This window comes from Salvelinus namaycush, chromosome 18 (genome assembly GCF_016432855.1).
Source record: "Salvelinus namaycush isolate Seneca chromosome 18, SaNama_1.0, whole genome shotgun sequence".
Lineage (NCBI taxonomy): Eukaryota > Metazoa > Chordata > Actinopteri > Salmoniformes > Salmonidae > Salvelinus > Salvelinus namaycush.
In genome coordinates this window covers 5,635,780-5,657,459 of record NC_052324.1, presented here as the reverse complement: position 1 = coordinate 5,657,459, position 21,680 = coordinate 5,635,780, and the positions used below count along the sequence as shown (strand labels likewise).

The following is a 21,680-nucleotide window of genomic DNA, read 5'->3' as shown; positions in this document are numbered from 1 at the left end:
GCATGCTATTCACCTATTAGTTCGAGGTGGAGACGAATAAATTAAGGTGTGGCCGGGGTGTGTCTACAGATACGCTGTATTCTGACTTTGACATAATTCCATCACCTTTACGTTATCGTAAACCATGAGTGAGGTCTAGTGAACCTACCAGTTCCAAGTGGAAAAAGCATCCACTTTTTCCCCCCTGATAGAAATAACATCAATCTCCATGCACTGTAATTTACAACTTGATAAGAGCTAGGTAAATGAGTAATCTGTTTGGTTAAGGGAATTGTAAATATAAATGACACTTTAAAAAATATATATTTACCTTCTAATGTCTGGAGACAAATGTGAAACCAGTCATATGGAAGCATAACATGTAAAGTTTATAAAATGCTGTGCTATTATGCAGAATTGAAATTGTATGGCCTTTTAACTTGCAGGGATGGGCACTACATTATCGTTCCATTTAATTACCTTGTTTCATTTACCTTACCTCAAATCACTTATGCATAATCAGAATTGGAAATAAAAGATGCTTTGATGTAGGCAAAGGATTAATAACAAATCAGGCTGAGTTAGACACTGTTTTTTTTTAAACCTTTATTTAACTAGGCAAGTCAGTTAATTAAGAACAAATTCTTATTTACAATGATGGCCTACCCCGTTAAACTGTCAGTTGACCCAAAATGTATGCAGACATAGTGCATGCCAACGCAGTGTTCTGTTTCATAGTTTAGGGACTGAATGAATATTTTATCCATTTAAAGTTGAAAACTGCTGTAGCGCATTTCAGCTATCCAGACAATGTACTGCAAGAACCATTGGTGACCTAGTTATCCCTGTCATTCTCTGCACACAGGATCCAAGCCTGCGTGCCGATTCTCCACCCGTCTCCCAAACTGTGCACTTCCAGTCATGAATTTAAAATCATTGGATTAGTGAAATCATTCGCTAGAGGGATTTTCCACCATTGTTAAATCTATGACGTGGAGTGTGCAAGGGCACACTTTGGAAAAGGGAGGAGAATTGGTATTTGCAGCCAAACTATCATATGAATCTTTCAATGGGAATTTGTGCTGTTGAAAATGTCCTTTTCTCAGTGTTGAAAGTAAAAGAAAAACAACACAGTAACTGGAATGTCTCATTTCAAGAATGTGCTAATACTCGTGATGGCTTATGCAGTGTTACAAAATATATAGTCTCGTCCACCAGCCGCCTTTCTCTCTCTGTTAGCCTGGGGACGAGGTTACAAAGATATAGACGGGTCATGCTCTGTGTGTGTGAATGTCTCTGTCTCTCTCTTTCTGTCTGTGTTGAGGTCAGTAGGTGGTGTGCTGCCTGTCACCTTATTTCCCTTATGGCAGTGTTACTCATCTCTGATCCAAGAGCCTCAAGGTTGCATATTTGATTCGACAACTAACCATCAAGCTCTTCATTAGTTATATCAGCTGGGCTAATACAAAAATATGCAACTGTATGGGGTTGAAAAACACCGTCATAAGAGATGCTGCATAATGTGAAAGCACATTCCAACAATCACACAACTTGTCATATTCTTAATATTATATTTAAAATATATATATATTCATTTTCCAGTCTTGAATGCATCCCATAATGATGGGAATCTTGATATTCTGTCAATCGTTGCCTGATGTAAAGCGTGGGGGTATTTTAATGAATGACGTAAAATAACATGCATTGGATCACAGCAGTTTCTGATTGACAGTACAAAGAATTCCTGATCATTGAGGGGGTAAATTATCTCCCGCATATCCTCAGTCTACCTGTGCGACTCTAAACGCTAGCCTGTCCCTATAGCTAGCAGATGCCCCGTGTGTTGGAGGCCCGTAACGCCAATCCGGCCAAGGTCCTCCAGGCGAACGTGGAGAAGCGTGCCGGGCAGGTGCCAGCTTTGTCGATGTACCCCGAGGCGATGCGGTGGAGCTGCTTCGCGCCAAATGTGTGATAGTGTCCCGGCATTACCTGGTCCACCTGCTCGCTGTCCACCAGCCCCACCAGGCGCTCACAGCTGCTGATGTAGTCGCTGACCTGGCTGGTGGGCAGCCAGTCAATCATGGCTCCGTCGTAGACCACGTCCCCGCTGAACAGCATCTTGTTGTCGCCATCGTGCAGGCAGATGCTGCCCCGGGAGTGGCCGGGCATGTGCAGCACCGTCAGCTGCCTGTCACCCAGGTTGATGACATCACCTGAGGGAGAATGAGGAGAGAAAGAAAGATGGGGAAAACAGACACATTGAGCAATAAGATATTCCAACTGCATTGCAGCACTGACGCAGCAGAAGTGTATTGACCAGTGCTTAGATTACACAGGAATCGGATGCTGGCTGGGGGAGTTTGAGCCAACTTTTTTAAGTGTGCGGCAATGCGTGAAAATGTGACAAGACGGACCAAAACCCTGCCATAATTAAGAATATGGATCAGGAGTGTGTGTGTGTCTTCATAGCAAGAATATAACTTGTGTTGTGGTCTGATCTCTGTGGCTGGGATTGAATATGTGTACATTCTCCCTTTCAGGCTCTGTAGTAATTCAGTATGGCCGGGTCTAGTCTGCTGTATTTCCTTGGCTGAAATAAAATCCATCAAAGTCATCAGCTGAGTATGAAAATAGCATACACAGTGCCTTCAGAAAGTATTCACACCACTTGACTTTTTCCACATTTTGTAGTATTACAATGTGGGATTTATTTGTATTTTTATTATTCATGGAAAATAAAACTAATATAAGTATTCAACCCCCTGAGTCAATACATGTTAATATCACCTTTGGCAGTGACTACAGCTGTGAGTCTTTGATTAAGTCTCCAAGAGTTTTGCAAACCTGGATTGTACAATATTTACCGATTATTATTGTTTTAATTCTTCAAGCTCTGCCAAGTTGGTTGTTGATCATTGCTAGACAGCCATTTTCAAGTCAAAACTGTAACTAGGACACTCAGGAACATTCAATGTCGTCTTGGTAGTAACTCCAGTGTATAATTGGCCTTGCGTTTTAGGTTATTGTCCTGCTGAAAGGTGGATTTGTCTCCCAGTGTCTGTTGGAAAGCAGACTGAACCAGGTTTTCCTCTAGGACTTGCCTGTGCTTAGCTCTATTCCGTTTCTATTTATCAAAAAAAAAAAACTCCCTAGTCCTTGCCGATGACAAGCATACCCATAACATGATGCAGCCATCACAATGCTTGAAAATATGAAAGGTTATGTGTTGGATTTGCCCCAAACATAATGCTTTATATTCAGGACAAAAAGGTTTTTTTAAATCCAATTTTTTGGCAGCATTACTTTAGTGCCTTATTGCTAACAGGATGCATGTTTTGGAATATTTTTATTCTGTACAGGCTTCCTTCTTTTCACTCTGTCATTTAGGTTAGTATTGTGTAGTAACTGCAACATTGTTGATCCATCCTCAGTTCTCCTATCACAGCCATTTAACTCTAACTGGTTTAAAATCACCATTGGCCTCATTGTGAAATCACTGAGCGGTTTCCTTCCTCTCCGTCAACTGAGTTAGGAAGGACGCCTGTCTCTAAAATGCTCAAAAGGATGTTCAATATCTGTTTTTTGTTCATTTTACCCATCTACTAATAGATGCCCTTTTTTGCGAGCCATTGGAAAACCTTCCTGGTCTTTGTTGTTGAATCGGAGCTTGAAATTCACTGCTCGACTGAGGGAATTGTATGTGTGGGGTACAGAGATGGTGTAGTCCTTCAAAAATCATGTTAAACACCATTATTGCACACAGAGTTAGTCCATACAACTTATCTGACTTGTTAAGCACATTGTTACTCCTGATGTTATTGCTAAAAACATCATTCATAAATGTAATCCATTTTAAATTCAGGCTGTTACAGAACAAAATATGGAAAAGGTCAAGGGGTGTGAATACTTTCTGAAGGCACTGTATCTTTGCAGATACCGGCATACTGCACAGTAGGGCTAGGGATATTTATGATCCTAAGAGGGCGGGAGGTAACCTAGTGGTTAGAGCATTGGGCCAGTTGCTGGTTCAAATAACTGAGCTGACAAGGTGAAAAATCTGCCGACGTGCCCTTGAGCAAGGCACTTAACCCTAATTTTCTCTAGGGGTGCCGTACTACTATGCTGACCCTGTAAAATCAACACATTTCACTGCACCTATCCGGTGTATGTGACATTGAACCATGACCAAAAATAATCTTTCCTATGGGACCCATTATAAGGGCTCTCGAGTGGTGCAGCGGTCGAAGGCACTGCATCTCAGTGCTAGAGGCATCACTACAGACCCTGGTTCAATTCCAGGCTATATCACAACCGGCCGTGATTGGGAGTCCCATAGGTCGGCGCACATTTGGCCCAGCGTTGTTAGGGTTTGGCCGGGGCATGCCGTCATTGTAAATAGGAATTTGTTCTTAACTGACTTGGCAAGTTAAAGAAAGGTTAAATAAAATAAATAAAATAACTACATTGTACAGTTCATGTAACTGAGTCAATAGACTTATTTAGGGTGTGGAACCTCATCTCGAGAATGCGCAGTCAGATTTTTAAAGCTCTGACTTCAATTGAGAGTATGATGGAATACAAAACAGGGAGGGGTAATGCACGTGTGTGTGTGCGTGTGCGTGCGTGATGGGAGGCCAGTGTTGGTGCTCTGCCAAGTCTCTGCAGTATAAATTTCCCTTGGGATGCAGCCTAATGTGAAAGCGTATTCCAATGCAAAGTCTGTAACAAGGGTTGCAGACACATCCTTAAAAGGGCTGTGTTATTACATTCATATTGACCATATCCTTATCTCAACAGCATACAGCAAATGGTCTTCTAGATGTCTGTAACAATTATGCCACCACATTGGTATCTCTATAGAATGTTTGGTTTGGTTCTTACCTTCTTGTAGTATATGTGTTGGTTGTACAGCCTTGACTCTGTATTGCCTGGCCCTCCATCCCGGCCAGGGAGCCTGGACTATCTCTCTATCGGACAGCCAGGTGACGGTCTCGAAGTTGTCTCCGTTAGCCAACGCATCGACCTCTGCACTGTGGACCCCGACCTGTTGGAACTGATGCAGACCACCTGAGTGGTCGAAGTGGGCGTGGGTGGCGATAGCCAAAAGGGGGTTCTTTCGCTGCGGGTCGTCTCCAAGCAGACTTTTGGAGTTAATGTAGTCAGGTAAGCTCCTCAAACCCAAGCCTGTGTCTATCACTACGTCTTGGTGAGATCCTCGGAGGAGCCAAATATTAGCTCTGTTTGACGATTCGAAAAACTTCTCCTGGATCCAGTATAGTCCTTCTCCGAGGGATTTATGCGCGTACCAGTCCGTGGCAGACATGCCAGGTCATGCACTTGGCGACGCGTAATAACAAAGCTGCTGTCAATTGCCGTTTTTCTGCTACACACAGGTAATATCACTGTATTTGAATGTCTAAGATTTTAAAACTCAAAAATAATGGTGGCCACCGGACACACCCTTGTGGGAGGAACGCATGTTGACTGGACGGATAGATGTATGACGGCACTGTGAAAACCAAAAGCTATTGGCTAAAACACACCTACCCATGTCGTCATATAAACAATGCCCAATGTATGCATCGCTACAAAGTAACAGCTGTGCGCAAAGGAGAAAGACGAGGACCTACAATTCACCGGTGGCGTGGTAATTAGGTCCTACTTATAACTCCATGACATTCGACTATTTGATTAACCCACACAGAACACGCTATTCTAGTTCAACCGAAAAAGATAACAAACATGCAATGGATTTCAATTCACAACATGGGCTGACTGTAGCTGGGTCTCCATCCAATTTGTGACAGCTTTTTTCATGCGAATATTCTAAAATCTGCCTAAAACAATATGCGCATTTTCCCACCAGAGATTTGTTTCCATCAAACTGACTTTCGCGATTTCAAATATTTTTCAACTACTGATGGTTGTCATAAAACCGTTGCGTTATATAGCAAATGTGCCCACTCTGGTCTTGGCACATGTGCTCTATCTAGCCAACAGCTCGCAGAACAGTGCTGGTAGGCTACTTAGTCTACATTATGAGCGTATTGTGGATCAACGATATTATTTGTCAAACGGCAGGAAAGCATCGATGATCATATCACCAGAAAATGACCCACGCTCATCACCTTGCACATTCACCACCCTGTGAAATTCATCAATGTATTTCATCTGTAGCCTAAAAACTGCTTACTTTCCCGAGTCATAGTCAGAGGACCACACAACATAATCCTCATCGCATGACTCCAAGTGTACTTCGATATGATGGTTATTATATCAATATTTGCGCATAAAGGCGTTTCCACCGCAATTTCTAGCATAAATTAATTTTACCGACACAAAAAGATCCCACCATGTCGAACGACAATTGTCAGCATTTATAAACTTGTACCGGCATGTTTCCATCAGCTCGGGCGTTAGTTTTCTCATGCATCAGGTAATTCATGGGAATTAAAGGGTTGGATGGAAACGTAGTTAGTGATGCATTGACAGCTGACACTATTTACCAGGTTTACATCCAACCTTTTTATGCGAGTAAAGTGCATGTCGGATAAAGAAAATCATGCATTTTTGTCAGGCCTGATGGAAACAGAACATTTTCCGGTAAACTTTCCAAATGTCGACGAAACAAAATACGCTAGACAAGTTTTGTTGTTGGTAAAATGAATTATGCGAGAAATGTCAGTGGAAACGCTCTTATGCACACATTGATATAGGCTAATAACCATCCTATCAAAGTAAACTTGGAGACACGCGTTGACATGTTGTGTGGTCCTCCCACTATGTGTAGGGAAAACATCCAGTTTATTACAAATTAAAATTGATGAACTTCACAGGGTGGTGAAAGTGCAAGGTGATGAGCTTGATGCTCCTTTCCAATACATATCGAGGGTCTTATTCTGGTGACATGACAAATAAAAGTAATATTGCATCATCCATGACATTTGAGAATTTTTCAAAAACCTGAAACAGCTTTTTCCTGCAATCTAGCCATAATCACTATGCTTAATTCTATGTCGAAATGTGTCAATTTATCTGCATATCTAAGCATACCTCTGTATCCTCCTGACTGGTAGAAATGAGTCTTATTCAGTGCATTTATTTATTGCTTGCTTTTCTAAAGTCTACCAATCTTGCTAGCTACTCGAATTTCGTTGATAGCCTGAAAGGACTTCTTGGTAGCTGCTTTTAGCAACGCCAGTATTTACACACTACATTTGCAAGCAATTACATGGTAAAAAAACGGAATAGACCGCTGGAACTAAAAGACAATTAAGTACAATTATATTTCAGCTTACTCTGTAAATTGTCTGTAGGCTTGATCCTTATGCAGGGGGGAATAAAATAAAACATCTAATGGAACATATAATTAAACAGAATTTCCAAACGTGGGTCTGTTGTAGACCCATGCAGTTACTCAGCAAGGTCAGTTCCTCTGCTTACCTAATGGCGAAATAAAAGTCCCTCACAACTTCTTGCTTTTTTTGTTGCAGGTATGGCACATGTGAAGCACTTTAATTTTTACATGGGGTAAGCAGAGAGGAAGTGGTTCTACAAATCAAATAAAAAATTTAATAAAATTGTATTGTCACATGCGTCGTAAACAACGGGTGTCCTTTTCCAACAATGCAGGGTTAAAGATACAAAATAGACATAGTGGCACGAGGAATAAAGACACAGTGAATAACAATAACGAGTAAAAAATAACATTGCTATATACAGGGAGCACCAGTACCGAGTCGATGTGCAGGGGTACAAGGGCTTACAACAGACCCACGTTTGGAAAGTCTGTTTAATTTATTTTCTATTAGATGTGTTTTTCAAAAAACATTGCAAGCTACTTCCTAGCGATGCTAGTGTGTAAATACTAGCATTTCTAAAAGCAGCTAGCTTCTTGGTAGCTAGTTATGAGGTTAGGAGAAAGGTTCTAGGTTCCCAATCTGGGCTAGCTAAAGCCAAATTCATAAAATTGCTAGGTGGCTAGTAGTATTACAGCGAAAGAACAACAAAGTAAATATGTATCAAAATGACAGGACATCTGAGGGGACATGTGTGCATGTGTTTGTGAGAAAATGTGAACATCACTATGTCCTCTGTAATATAGGTTATCCCGTGTTGGAAGCAGCAGCCCACTCATAGTGCAGACATGGCTGGTGGTAAAGGCCGTGGTATAGCTGCCTTCAGCTTCAACATCGAATCCCTGGGCCTCAGCAGGGGGAACATGCCTCAGACCAGAGAGGGGCCCAACAAGCTATATCCAGTGAGTAGTACTATACTGACTGCATTTACTGGGCTTATGGTCTCTGTTTCCTGGACCAGTAAGTGATATTGTCTTGGGAAGAATGGGCTTTTTAGTACATTTACGTAATTTAGCACAGTGTTTGCCAACTCCAGTCCTCCAGTTCACCAACAGCACACGTTTCAGTTGGAGCCCCAGAAAAACTCACATGATTCAACTGATTGACGGCTTGATGATTTGTTAAGTTGAATCAAGTGCGCTTGTCCGGGGCTGTTGGGGGTACTGGAGGACTAGAGTTGCGAAACACTGATTTAGCAGACACTCTTATCCAGAGGGACTTACAGGAGCAATTAGGGTTAAGTGCCTTGCTCAAGGGCACATCAACAGTTATTTTCCCCATTCAGGATGTGGAGTTCAAGCCTGTGCCGTTGAAAGAGGGAGAAGATGAGGACTACATGCTAGCCCTGAAACAGGAGATAAGGGGAACCATGAGACTACTACCCCACAACATCAAGCCTCTGGCTGAGAAAGGAGGTGAGAGAGTGCATTATCAGCAATGGTGAGTGTATCTCATCATCCATTAAGACAATGGCATGAGGTGAGGTAATGTAACACCCAGGAACTGAGCCATTTAACCATACCTTATCTGGAGACAGAGAAGCTGATCTAGGAGAGAATATTGAGTTAGAAATTCCTGGCCTGACTAAGCTTGAATTTAGAGCACATTATTTTCTGGGGTAAGATGATGTATCCGTATCAAGTGCAGCCTTATCATAGCTTATTGATGTATAGTATAAATAACTGCTTTATCTGTATTAGAGGTCGACCGATTAATCGGAATGGCCGATTAATTAGGGCCGATTTCAAGTTTTCATAACAATCGGAAATCGGTATTTTTGGACGCCGATTATGCCGTTTTTAAAATTTGTATTATTATTTTTTTTTTACACCTTTATTTAACTAGGCAAGTCAGTTAAGAACACATTCTTATTTTCAATGACGGCCTAGGAACGGTGGGTTAACTGCCTTGTTCAGGGGCAGAACGACAGATTTTTACCTTGTCAGCTCAGGGGTTCAATCTTGCAACCTTACGGTTAACTAGTCCAACACTCTAACCACCTGCCTCACGAGGAGCCTGCCTGTTTCGCGAATGCAGTATGAAGCCAAGGTAAGTTGCTAGCTAGCATTAAACTTATCTTATAAAAAACAATCAATCAATCATAATCACTAGTTATAACTACACATGGTTGATGATATTACTAGTTTATCTAGCGTGTCCTGCGTTGCATATAATCGATGCGGTGCGCATTCGCGAAAAAGGACTGTCGTTGCTCCAACGTGTACCTAACCATAAACATCAATGCCTTTCTTAAAATTAATACACAGAAGTATATATTTTTAAACCTGCATATTTAGCTAAAAGAAATCCAGGTTAGCAGGCAATATTAACCAGGTGAAATTGTGTCACTTCTCTTGCGTTCATTGCACGTTCATTGAACTGTTCCGTATTTCACTGAAAGAATAAACGTTTTGTTTTCGAAATGATAGTTTCCGGATTCGACCGTATTAATGACCTAAGGCTCGTATTTCTGTGTGTTATTATGTTATAATTAAGTCTATGATTTGATAGAGCAGTCTGACTGAGCGGTGGTAGGCACCAGCAGGCTCGTAAGCATTCATTCAAACAGCACTTTCGTGCGTTTTGCCAGCAGCTCTTCGCAATGCTTCAAGCATTGCGCTGTTTATGACTTCAAGCCTATCAACTCCCGAGATTAGGCTGGTGTAACCGATGTAAAATGGCTAGCTAGTTAGCGGGGTGAGCGCTTATAGCGTTTCAAATGTCACTCGCTCTGAGACTTGGAGTAGTTGTTCCCCTTGCTCTGCATGGGTAACGCTGCTTCGGGGGTGGCTGTTGTCGATGTGTTCCTGGTTCGAGCCCAGGTAGCGGCGAGGAGAGGGATGGAAGCTATACTGTTACACTGGCAATACAAAAGTGCCTATAAGAACATCCAATAGTCAAATGTATATGAAATACAAATCGTATAGAGAGAAATAGTCCTATAATTCCTATAATAACTACAACCTAAAACTTCTTACCTGGGAATATTGAAGACTCATGTTAAAAGAAACCACCAGCTTTCATATGTTCTCATGTTCTGAGCAAGGAACTTAAACGTTAGCTTTCTTACATGGCACATATTGCACTTTTACTTTCTTCTCCAACACTTTGTTTTTGCATTATTTAAACCAAATTGAACATGTTTCATTATTTATTTGAGTCTAAATTGATTTTATTGATGTATTATATTAAGTTAAAATAAGTGTTCATTCAGTATTGTTGTAATTATTATCATTCATTATTACAAATACATTTTAAAAAATCGGCCAATTAATCGGTATCGGCTTTTTTTGGTCCTCCAATAATCGGTATCGGCGTTGAAAAATCATAATCGGTCGACCTCTAATCTGTATGTTTGAGTTCACTTGGTCATATGCTGAATGTACTACAGGAGAAATAAGGATTTAAGAGATATTTCCAGCAGATACAAAATGTGCTTGCTGACTTAATTGAGTGTTTAGTTTCCATTTGTGTGAGTATCCATGCATAACCTTTACTGTTTACATATCAAATAGATGTGGAAAGATACAAGGAGAGGTATCAGAGGCAAAACATGTTGGATGAGGAGTGGACACCAGGTAATTGTTCAATTTGGTCATTATCAGATGCATGCAGTCTTTTTTTAAATTGTATTTTAAAGTCATCACTGTGTCTGATAAATCATGATGTGGGTTTATTTCATGAAAATAACTTAAATATATTTGTTGTAATTTATTTCCTTTTGCTATTGAACTGCTCAGTCTGATCGTTTGGGCGAGTTGATAGTTTGAAAATATTTACATACAGTGCTGATTGGCAGATGGGATTGTCTAGAGCAGGGTTCTCCAACCCTGTTCCTGGAGAGCTATCATGCTGTAGGTTTTCACTCCAACCCTCATCTAGCGTACCTGATTCTAATAATTAGCTTGTTTAAAAGCTGAATCAGGTTAGTTACAACTGGGAGGGTAGCTCTCCAGGAACAGGGTTGGAGAGCCCTGCTCTAGAGCCTACCCCGCTTACCCCTTCAATGTAGGAGGATACATATGCAAATAAAAGATGACTGGTCATTGGTCAGAATTATCAGATCAGAATGATCTGTGCGCCAAAAACTATTTTTATTCAAAAAGCTCTTGCACTAAAAGGGCATTATCATAATTTTCACAATTTCAGTGTTATTTCAACCTCATTGTGGAAACAAATATCGTAAACAAAACCTGAGTCTGATTTCCAATATTATTAACTTATTTTAATATAACTTCTCACTTGTTTGTCATTACAGACTGGCAGCTTTTTCCAAAAGAGCTGATGCCTCAAAAGAAAAAGTTGAATGTAAAACCAGGTACTTAAAGTTTGTGTAAGGATAAGCAAACATATATATTTTTTATTACAATTATGTCATGATGATTTTATGCTAATAGCTATATTTCATAATGAACGTAATATTAGTAGGCGCAAAGAAGAAACCCATAAAGGTATCAAGCAAAGAAAAAGCAGATGTACTCAGTAAATTAGATGTAAGTCACTTTCATCACCTTTATTCATTTTCACTTCTTATAAATTGATTCTTTTTTTTTTTAACAAGCAATCTCTGGAGGGGTTGGGACTAGTTGGGATTATCTGTACATTCAGATTTGACATTCTAATAGCCTGATAACATTGACTTGTATAATGATTAAAATGAACATACCCGTCATATAATGTTTTATGTGCGAGAGCCGTTTGTATAGCTGGATAATCATACAAAATGGCTATTTCTTCAGGAACTTGAAAAGAAAGATGATGTAAAATCAGACGAGGAGAAAGAAGAAAAGAAAACTACAGAGGAAGGAGAGGAGGAAGAAATTGAAGGAGAGGAGTTGGAGGAGGAGGAAATAGAAGAGGTAACCCCCCCCCCGACTCCCCCTAGTTGTAATATAAAGCCCAATTTTGATCTAAATCATCCTTAGTAGTCAACTTCTATCGCACAATGTATTGTATTTCAAGTTGTTCACTGACACACTTCCGTACAATCAACTTGGTATTGAGACATCTCCGATGGTTTCTGGGTGTGATAAATGACACGTGTATGTAACGTCTGAAGATCACAATACGCAATATACACTGAACAAAAATAGAAACATGCAACAATTTCAAAAATGTTAGAGTTAAAGTTCATATAAGGAAATCGGTCAATTGAAATAAATAAATTAGGCCCTAATCTATGCATTTCACATGACTGGGAATAGAGATATGTGTGTGGATCAGAAAACCAGTCCGTATCTGGTGTGACCACCATTTGCCTAATGTAGCGCGACACATCTCCTTCACATAGACTTGGTCAGGCTGATGATTGTGGCAGGTGGAATTTTTGTCCCCACTCCTCTTCAATAGCTGTACGAAGTTGCTGGACATTGGTGGGAACTGGAACACGCCATGGGTGACATGTCTAGTGAGTGTGCAGGCCATGGAAGGATTGGGACATTTTCAGCTTCCAGAAATTGTGTACAGATCCTTGGGGGGCAATGCATTATCATGCTGAAACATGAGGTGATGGCGGTGGATGAATAGCATGACAATGGGCCTCGGGATCTCGTCACGGTATCTCTGTGCATTCAAATTTTCATAGATAAAATGTAATTGTGTTCGTTGTCCGTAGCTTATGCCTGCCCAAACCATTACCCCACCGCCACCATGGGGCACTCTGTTCACAATGTTGACATCAGCAAACTGTTCGCCTGCACAACGCCATGCACAACGCCATACACGCTGTCTGCCATCTGCCCGGTACAGTTGAAACCCGGGATTCATCTGTGAACAGCACACTTCTCCAGCATGCCAGTGGCCATTGAAGGTGAGCATTTGCCCACTGAAGTCAGTTACGACATCGAACTGCAGTTAGGTCAAGCCCCTGGTGAGGACGACGAACACGCAGATGAGTTTCCCTGAGACAGTTTCTGACAGTTTGTGCAGAAATTGTTAGGTTCTGCAAACCCACAGTTTTATCAGCTGTCCGGGTGGCTGATCTCAGACGATCCCGCAGGTAAAGAAGCCGGATGTGGAGTTACTGGACTGGTTACACAAGGTCTGCTGTTGTGAGGCAAGTTGGACGTACTGACAAATTCTCTGAAATGATAGTAGAGAAATCAACATTCAATTCTCTAGCAACAGCTCTGGTGGATATTCCTGCAGTCAGCATGCCAACTGCAAGCTCCCTCAACTTTAGACATCTGTGGCATTGTTGTTTGACAAAACTGCACATTTTTAGTGGCCTTTTATTGTCCCCAGCACAAATTGTTTTAGTATATTAATTCAACCATTTAAAAAAAACAAGCACACATAAAACTTAAAATCCATACATGCACATGAGTAAAATCATCAAGGATAACACACAAAGTCTGGGACTTATTTCCATTGTGGTCCTCTTGAGACAAGATCGGACACAGTTAAACACAGTATGGCAGCGAGATGATGATGATAATAAAACATAAACACGAAGAAGAAGAACATCTATCTCATCATTGCGGTTATATCATAGGGTACATTCAAATGGGAACAGAAGACCTCAAACAGTTTTTTTACTTTATTTTTAAAGCTGCCAAGAGAGGACGTTGTTTTTATGGGTAGAGGCAACTCATTCCACTCTGAGGCGCCAGTATACAAGAAATTACCTTTCCCAGCATTACTCCGGAACCTGTATACTATTATTACACATTAGTAACACCTAATCTGGTACTGTGATTGTGTGCATCCCTAAAATGGGGAAAGTAATCAGTCAGATATCTGGGTGCAGAACCATAAATATTCCTGTAAACCAAACCCAGTCTAATCTGGGACACTTTAGCATCAACAGGCAGCCAGTTGAGGACATTCAACAAGCACAGCACTTACAAAAATGACTGATAATTGGCTGAGAGAAATTGAAAATAAAAAGATTGTCGGGGCTGTTTTGTTAGACTTCAGTGTGGCTTTTGACATTATCAATCATAGTCTGCTGCTGGAAAAACGAATGTGCTATGGCTTTACACCCCCTGCTATATTGTGGATGAAGATGTACCTGTCTAACAGAACACAGAGGGTGTTCTTTAATGGAAACCTCTCCAACATAATACCGGTTGAATCAGGAATTCCCCAGGGCAGCTGTCTAGGCCCCTTTTTTTAGTCTACTAACGACATGCCACTGCCTTTGAGTGAAGCCAGTGTGTCTATGTATGCAGATGACTCAACACTATACACGTCAGCTACTACAGCAACTGAAATGACTGCTACAGTTAACAAAGAGCTGCTGTTCGCTTCAGAATGGGTGGCAAGGAAAAGTTAGTTGTAAATATTTCAAAAACTAAAATAATTGTATTTAAATAATGTGGAAATTGAGCAAGTTGAGGTGACAACTGCTTGAGTAACCCTGGATTGTAAATGGTCAAAACGTATTGATACAACAGTAGCTAAGATGGGGAGAAGTCTGTCCATAATAAAGCGCTGATCTGCTTTCTTAACAACACTATCAACAAGGCAGGTCCCACAGGCCCTAGTTTTGTCGCACCTGGACTACTGTTCAGTTGTGTGGTCAGGTGCCACAAAGAAGGACTTAAGAAAATTGCAATTGGCGCAGAACAGGGCAGCAAAAATGTCACCTGGCTCAAAGTAGAGGAGAGATTGACTTCATCACTACTTGTATTTGTGAGAAGTATTGACCTGTTGAAAGCACCGAGCTGTCTGTTTTAAACAACTAGCACACAGCTCAGACACCCATGCATACCCCACAAGACATGCCACCAGAGGTCTCTTCACAGTCCAGAACAGACTATGGGAGGTGCACAGTACTACATAGAGCCATGGCTAGATGGAACTCTATTCCACATCAGGTAACTGATGCAAGCAGTAGAATCAGATTTTAAAAAGCAAATACAAATACACGTTATGGAACAGCGGGGCCTGTGAAGCAACAGACACATGCATACACACATGATAACATACACACTATACACACACATGCACATGTATTTTGTGTTGTAGATATGTGGTAGTGGAGTATGGGCCTGAAGGCACACACTTAGTGTGTTGTGAAGTCTGTAATGAATGTATTGTAATGTTTTTAAAATTGTTTAACTGTCTTAATTTCACTGGACCCCAGGAAGAGTAGCTGCTGCCTTGGCAGCAGCTAATGGGGATCCATAATAAATACAAAAACGACCCTGATAAACGTATTCCGGGCTTTCTGGAGCTTCCCATTCAGCAGCTTAGATAAGCCCCCAAATCAGGAAGTACTAGTGTAGTCAAAATGACATTGAATGAGGTCAGTGGCTAGCAGTCTGTGGATAGCAGTCCTGGTGGGATATTTTATCATTTGGGTCAGAGCAAGTGATCTACAGAAGTGCATAGATGCATTGTGGGTTGGGCTACCTTTTTTCGAGATCTTCATAGAATGCATTCTGATAGGGCGGCATGTAACACACCCCCAACAAAATCGGCTTGGTTTTTGGAAGGCAGATATCCAGCCAGACCATCTCCAGATCGATTAAATCCGATCTGATGTTATAAGCAATGTCCAATCTTACGAAAGTGCACGTGTAATGATCACGCTGTTTAATCAGCTTCTTGACATGCCACACCTGTCAGGTGGATGGATTATCTTGGCAAAGGAGAAATGCTCACTAACAGGGATGTAAACAAATTTGTCCACAAAATGAGAGAAATAAGCGTTTTATGCATATGGAATATTTCTGTGATCTTTTATTTCAGCTCATGAAACATGGGACCAACACTTTACATGTTGCGTTTTATATTTTTGTTCAGTATAAATGACAAATTTAATAGCTACAGTACCTATGCACATAGCACCGTTACTAAAAAAGATTGCAGTCCAATTGCAATATGCTGCAAATATTGTGTCCAAAATAAGTTGTTTACAGTAATTTGTGTAACTGCCGTTATTCTGCAATTACTGCGTCCAAAATACCAGCCGACTACAGTTACAAAATGGCAATCTTTTATTTTTGCAAGGGCATTCACACACCAATGGGGAATGACACAATTAACACTCGCCTTTTTTGTAGGAAAATGACTACATCGCCAGCTACTTTGAAGATGGTGATGATTTTGGTGCAGGCAGTGATGAGAACATGGATGAAGGAGCCACATACTAACCTCAACTGTATGGATGTTCTCAAGAGCATACAGTATTTAAAAATCCAAAAGAATGTTGACTGTCACTCTTCCAAATGTGTTTCCCCCGCAAATCATGATTTATTGTTTACCGAATAGCTGTTGGCTATATGACTAACACTGTCATCAAGTTCACATTTTGTTTGAACCTGCATTTACAATGTGAGAATTATAAAGATGTGCGTGTGTGGTTTGAGTTTAAATACTGTAAGTGGCTCTTTTGTAAATAATTGTATAAACAAATTAAACAAACATGCAAAGTCTGAGCATCAATAATTTATTCAAAATATACTTATTTTTCAGCCTGTTTTAGTGTTCCACAAGTTCAAGGCACATACTGTTTGTTACACATGATTTTATGAAATGGACATGAGGGAAAATAACATTTCGCTAGTGTTTGGGAATATTGTACATTTCCTGTTTTGTCACCATGCCCTAAGTAGAAATATAGGTTTTGTGAGTCAAAATGCAGATCTCCCTAGACAGGCAAAAAAATATACAAGCAATGTTCAAGATTTGTAACACATTTTAGACAATACTGAAAGTATAAGACCAATATTCCTCAAATTACTGTCATTGATAAGTGGCAGCAATCAGTACTTTTCTGACCAAGAAAATAACCCTCACTTTAGACAGGGTCATTGGGATGTCCAACTCTGACGTCAACCCATTCAAGTTGAAACCTCATATGGTAACGTAGGGGTTAAGGGTAGGGACATCCCAAGGATACCAGATAGCACAAACCCTTTAGACAGCGTTACGGAAACAGTTCCATCAGCTGACAAAGGGGACAATAAGCAGTTGGGTACCTCTGTGCGGAAAAAAAGAAAAGTGCTTTAAAAGCGTTTTTAAAAACATACGGAAAATTATTCCCCTCCATAAATTTTCCTATGGATTCTGTTCCCCATAAAGTGATTCTCTGAGAAATTGTACCCAATAGAACTGCTCGGAAATATCTCCCACTCCTTCAGTGACTCACCCTCACTACGTTTTCTCTTTCTTGGGGCCAAGGTGGTCATCCACATCATTGTGTCCATGTGAGTCTGGTTTAGGTACGTTTCCAGCGTGAGGTCTTGAGTTGGGCCCTCCATTGATTGCCACAGGCTCAGACATCTGGGCATTCTGCATGCCATTCGGATTGGCCGACGGCGTGGTGGTGTGGTGGCTCACGTCCACCTTCATCAGCACCTCGTAATACAGCAGGTAGAACACTGGTGTGACGATGCCAACCACCACCATGATGGCCACCGCCATCCACCACCTCATGCCCCAGTCTGCCCCATGGTAGGGGTCCTTCCTGAGGACAGGCTTGAAGTCAGGCTCCCCCAGTAAGGGCTGCTGGAGGGCCAGGGAGGAGACCACCTCGTTCAGGCTGTTTCTGGACGTGCCAGTGGACTTGACCAGCAGCTCAATGTCCTTGTCCTTCTCCTGCAGGAAGCTGCCCACACTGTCTGTGGAGGAGGAGGAGTCTGTGCAAGTCTCTATGGAGACGGGGGGCTGGTGGATGCGTCGGTGGCCTGTGGGGGAGGCAGATTTGAGAGGAGCAGTGTTGTGGGTCTCTGTTAGCACGCTGAACCGTTTCACAGGGATCTTGATGGATCGCAGCGCAAAGAAGTCCTGCTCTGTCAACAGGTTGTTGGCCCTCTTGATGTCTGTTACCTATGATACACAGATACATAACAAAGGAGTTGACTTTGTGTTTTATGTGTTGCAAAAAAAGTAGTGAGAAGTCAAAGCTACATGTCCGGTCTGTCTGAAAGGGCTTGTCATTAGAGAGTAAGACAGGGATTAAGGTTGACTTACTGAGCAGTGGTACTGCAGGGAGAAGCTATTCAGAGTGTCCCCTTCTTTAATGTCTCGGACCAGGTGGACAATGTCGTCTGACCTCTCCCTGGAGGTGCTCCTCCGGTCCCGGCCTCGGGTGCGCAGCTCGTAGCTCTCTCCATCCTCAGCGAGATCGTTCTCAGCGCTGTTCCCAAATAGGTAGGCATGTCCTCCATTGGCAGGCTGCATGGTCGTGGCTGACTGGAAACCATAGTGCTGGCTTCTCCCAGTCATTTTTCACTTCAAAGAGAGGAGCGAGACATTGTTATTGATAGCTATACAACAGCTTCAGTTACAAGTTTCAGATGCATTAGCAAAGTATATTACATCAGCTTGTTTTTTAAGGTACACCTAGCTAGTTAGCCTACATTCATTTACATTCAATGTATAGACAAGATCTGACACACTTCAAAACGTGCAATAGTAAATGTATCTTGCATGTGAAGCACAGAGCATTCAATCCAACTCTTCCAGTTGAATGATCTTCATAGGGGTGATTAAAGTCCATCAGTCTTGTATGTTTAGTCAGTGGTACTGACTGATAAGATTGATGCCTGGGAGACAGCAGTGTACTGAAGCTCCTTGTTTATATAACGTTGGCATTTGTTTCCATTTGACATTCAGAGAGGAACATCAGCTGCTGATGTGACAGCTTTTTGTCAGATAACATCTTGATAAACTTTGGCTAACGTTCAGAGGGCTAAAGCACAGAGAACAACGAGACATTTCACAGAACGTATAAATGTGAAGCATCCACTCGGCCTTTCCACTCACTACCAAATATGGCAGTGAGAGGAAGCCCATTGGCCAGCAGTGGGAGAAAATGGAACGATGTGGATTTTGGCCGACATTCTGCAAATTCTCAATGAAACATTTCATCTCAATACAGTTTTCTGTTCCCAAAACTAAAATATGTGCTGAACAGAGTGGACAAAGTTTTGTAGTCTTTACTCTTTGCCAAAGTTTTTTCATTTTATTATTGCGTTGTTTAAGAGTGCAAAGGTAATTTGAGTTATTGCCACTTCAAAGTAGGAGTTCCCTAATGGAAATATGCAAATGTTTACTAGAACGCGCCAATAGGATCACGCTAGCTTGTGCTTGGTTCTGCCCACTATGACTAATTTGTTCCCATTGGAAACGACAGGCTGTGGTCTAACTTAGTTATAAAAATCTTTGGCTAAAGTTTAAGCAGAAGTCACAGTTAGCTAACTAGCTAAGTTAATAACCGTCACAACAAAATAACCATACTAACGTAAATTCGCTATCACTAATATACTGACCAAAGATATAAACGCAACAATGTCAGAGACTTTGCTGATTTGGATTTCACATGACTGGGCACAGGTGCAGCCATGGGTGGGCATAGGCCCACCCACTGGGGAGCCAGGCCCAGTCAATTAGAATTTGTTCTTCCCTACAAAAGAGCTCTATTAAAGACATAAATACTCCTGAGCAGGATCCCGCAGGTGAAGAAGCCAGATGTGGAGGCCCTGGGCTGGCGGTTGTGAGGCCGGTTGGACGTACTACCAAATTCTCTAAAACTACATTGAGGCAACTTATGGTAGAGAAATTAACATTACATTTTCTGGCAACAACTCTGGTGGACATTCCTACAGTCAGCATGGCAATTGCACGCTCCCTCTACTTGATATCTGTGGCGTTGTGTGACGAAACTGCACATTTTATTGTGGCCTTTTGTCCCCAGCACAAGGTACACCTGTGTAATGATCATGCTGTTTAGTCAGCTTCTTGATATCAGGTGGATAGATTATCTTGGCACTAACAGGGATGTAAACAAAGATTGAGAGAAACTTTTTGTCCGTATGGAACATTTCTGGGATCTTTTGTTTCAGCTCATGAAACATGGGACCAGCACTTTTAGTTACATGCTGCGTTTATAATGCAAATGCATAACGTTACGGAACATGGAGGTAAATGCTAGCTAGTTCTCTGGCTAACCTTAAACTAGCTCTCTGAGAACCCAAGTGGGGTATACCCAGTTTACAGCAGTCCTCCCTAACGTTTAATAAAGTTTACCGTCTATTTGAATGGGCTATCCCATCCATATGTAACCTAACACGTTAGCCATCTGCGGGAAAACAACTTGCCAGCTAGCTAGGTACGTACATTGTGCTCTCACCACACCACTTAACTACATTAGTAAACCAAACACTTTGTTGTCCCAACTGACTGAAGCAGCTGCCAGATAGCTACGTTAGGTAGGTTTCTAGTTAGCTAACTATTAGTTAGCTAGCTTGCCTGTCAAGCTAACGTAGAGCTAGCTTAGCTAACATCTGTACCCTAAGTGTTTTAGCTATCTATAGTACATTCGCGATTATTGTTGCTGGTACAAATCCGTGTTAATTTTTGCAAATTATAAGCGATGAAGCACCCAGACTTTACCTGAAAACATGAGCACTGTTCCGTTGACGACCTAAGCCACATCCATTCTTCACCCGGTTTACTGGCGTTCGTTTGTTTAGCTACGCCACGTCAACAGAATACTAACGTGATGACGTACGTGGATAGGAACTCCAATTCTTGCATTGACCACTAGATGTTGTCGTCACTAGTTACCACATCCACGAAGTCATAAACCACGCCACTTTCTACAGGTTATCTTCTTAAAAAGTGATTTTAAACCTAACCGTAACCTAAACCACACTGATAACCTTATGCCTAATCCAAACCTCAAATTAAAAAGCACATTTTTATTTTCATGAATTTTTACGATATATGACATTTTGACGTTGTGGCTGTGGTAACTAGTTAAAACCACTAGATGGCGCAAGTGCTGTTCCTTATCAGATGCCACGGCTAGGCCCTATGATTGGGTCCAATTAGTTTGGCCTCTATCATAGTAGCCTTATTGAGCGTAATTGAAAACATTAATTGATAGGGCTATTCTTTTTGTGATAGTAATTCCTATCTATGGTATTTAAAGTGTTAGGCCTAGACACCTACAAATTATACTTGACTATTTTTCTTCTGAAAATGAACAAGTGCAAGTGTCCACAATTGGAGAAATGGGATCATTTTGATGTAAGGCTAATGAACGTGATCTGCAGCAATCACTGTGCCAACTAGGGGCTGTTAGGCTATAGGAACACCTTTGAGAAGTTTCTTAGTGAACATTTCATAATTAATAGGAAGAGACAAATTACGGTACATGTCAATCTACACATCATTCTAACAATAAACTTGAATCCCAAACGTAATTGTCACTTTTCTTTATGGTGAACCTCAGGTCATCTTGAGCATGCACTTCTAGGCCCATCGAAATAGCTGGGTGTAAGGACAACGGTTCGCTGGGTGGAGCTGTCCGCTACTTCTGTCGAGCTCCCCGAGGCAAATGCGATTAGGATTAGCACATTTCGCCTTCCCTCGACATGCGGGGAG

General features: G+C 41.4%; 3 protein-coding genes across 6 annotated transcripts; 1 reads left to right on the top strand and 2 right to left on the bottom strand.

Moving 5' to 3' along the window:
- Positions 1 to 599: 599 nt before the first annotated feature.
- mblac2 (metallo-beta-lactamase domain containing 2) lies at positions 600 to 5,447 on the bottom strand. Its single transcript, XM_039013164.1, has 2 exons — positions 4,861 to 5,447; positions 600 to 2,192 (listed from the first exon to the last, which is right to left on the bottom strand). Exons 1-2 carry the CDS (start codon positions 5,300 to 5,302, stop codon positions 1,804 to 1,806), a joined length of 831 nt encoding a protein of 276 aa, XP_038869092.1. The 5' UTR covers positions 5,303 to 5,447; the 3' UTR covers positions 600 to 1,803.
- On the top strand, positions 5,039 to 16,711 carry polr3g (polymerase (RNA) III (DNA directed) polypeptide G). Of its 3 annotated transcripts, none has more exons than XM_039013165.1 (8): positions 5,039 to 5,142; positions 8,084 to 8,239; positions 8,623 to 8,752; positions 10,853 to 10,915; positions 11,596 to 11,655; positions 11,763 to 11,830; positions 12,077 to 12,196; positions 16,349 to 16,711. In XM_039013165.1, the coding sequence occupies exons 2-8, from the start codon at positions 8,126 to 8,128 to the stop codon at positions 16,436 to 16,438; spliced, it is 645 nt and encodes a 214-aa protein (XP_038869093.1). In that variant the 5' UTR covers positions 5,039 to 5,142; positions 8,084 to 8,125; the 3' UTR covers positions 16,439 to 16,711. The 3 variants fall into 3 exon arrangements, with proteins under 3 accessions (XP_038869093.1, XP_038869094.1, XP_038869095.1); XM_039013166.1 differs by having other exon boundaries at positions 5,039 to 5,372; XM_039013167.1 differs by lacking the exon at positions 5,039 to 5,142 and adding an exon at positions 5,578 to 5,626.
- A 7-nt stretch (positions 16,712 to 16,718) lies between these two features.
- lysmd3 (LysM, putative peptidoglycan-binding, domain containing 3) lies at positions 16,719 to 20,784 on the bottom strand. Of its 2 annotated transcripts, XM_039013163.1 has the most exons (4): positions 20,685 to 20,784; positions 18,261 to 18,521; positions 17,437 to 18,116; positions 16,719 to 17,268 (listed from the first exon to the last, which is right to left on the bottom strand). In XM_039013163.1, exons 2-3 carry the CDS (start codon positions 18,513 to 18,515, stop codon positions 17,442 to 17,444), a joined length of 930 nt encoding a protein of 309 aa, XP_038869091.1. In that variant the 5' UTR covers positions 18,516 to 18,521; positions 20,685 to 20,784; the 3' UTR covers positions 16,719 to 17,268; positions 17,437 to 17,441. The 2 variants fall into 2 exon arrangements, with proteins under 2 accessions (XP_038869091.1, XP_038869090.1); XM_039013162.1 differs by having other exon boundaries at positions 16,719 to 18,116.
- Positions 20,785 to 21,680: the final 896 nt, after the last annotated feature.

Coding starts and splice junctions, on each gene's coding strand:
- mblac2 (XM_039013164.1), bottom strand. CDS start 5,302: ATGTCTGCCACGGACTGGTACGCGCATAAATCCCTCGGAGAAGGACTA. Junction 2,193..4,860: donor AACACATATACTACAAGAAG/GTAAGAACCAAA, acceptor ATTCTCCCTCAG/GTGATGTCATCAACCTGGGT.
- polr3g (XM_039013165.1), top strand. CDS start 8,126: ATGGCTGGTGGTAAAGGCCGTGGTATAGCTGCCTTCAGCTTCAACATC. Junction 8,753..10,852: donor GCCTCTGGCTGAGAAAGGAG/GTGAGAGAGTGC, acceptor CATATCAAATAG/ATGTGGAAAGATACAAGGAG. Junction 11,656..11,762: donor AAAGTTGAATGTAAAACCAG/GTACTTAAAGTT, acceptor ACGTAATATTAG/TAGGCGCAAAGAAGAAACCC.
- lysmd3 (XM_039013162.1), bottom strand. CDS start 18,515: ATGACTGGGAGAAGCCAGCACTATGGTTTCCAGTCAGCCACGACCATG. Junction 18,117..18,260: donor CCCTGCAGTACCACTGCTCA/GTAAGTCAACCT, acceptor TGTGTATCATAG/GTAACAGACATCAAGAGGGC.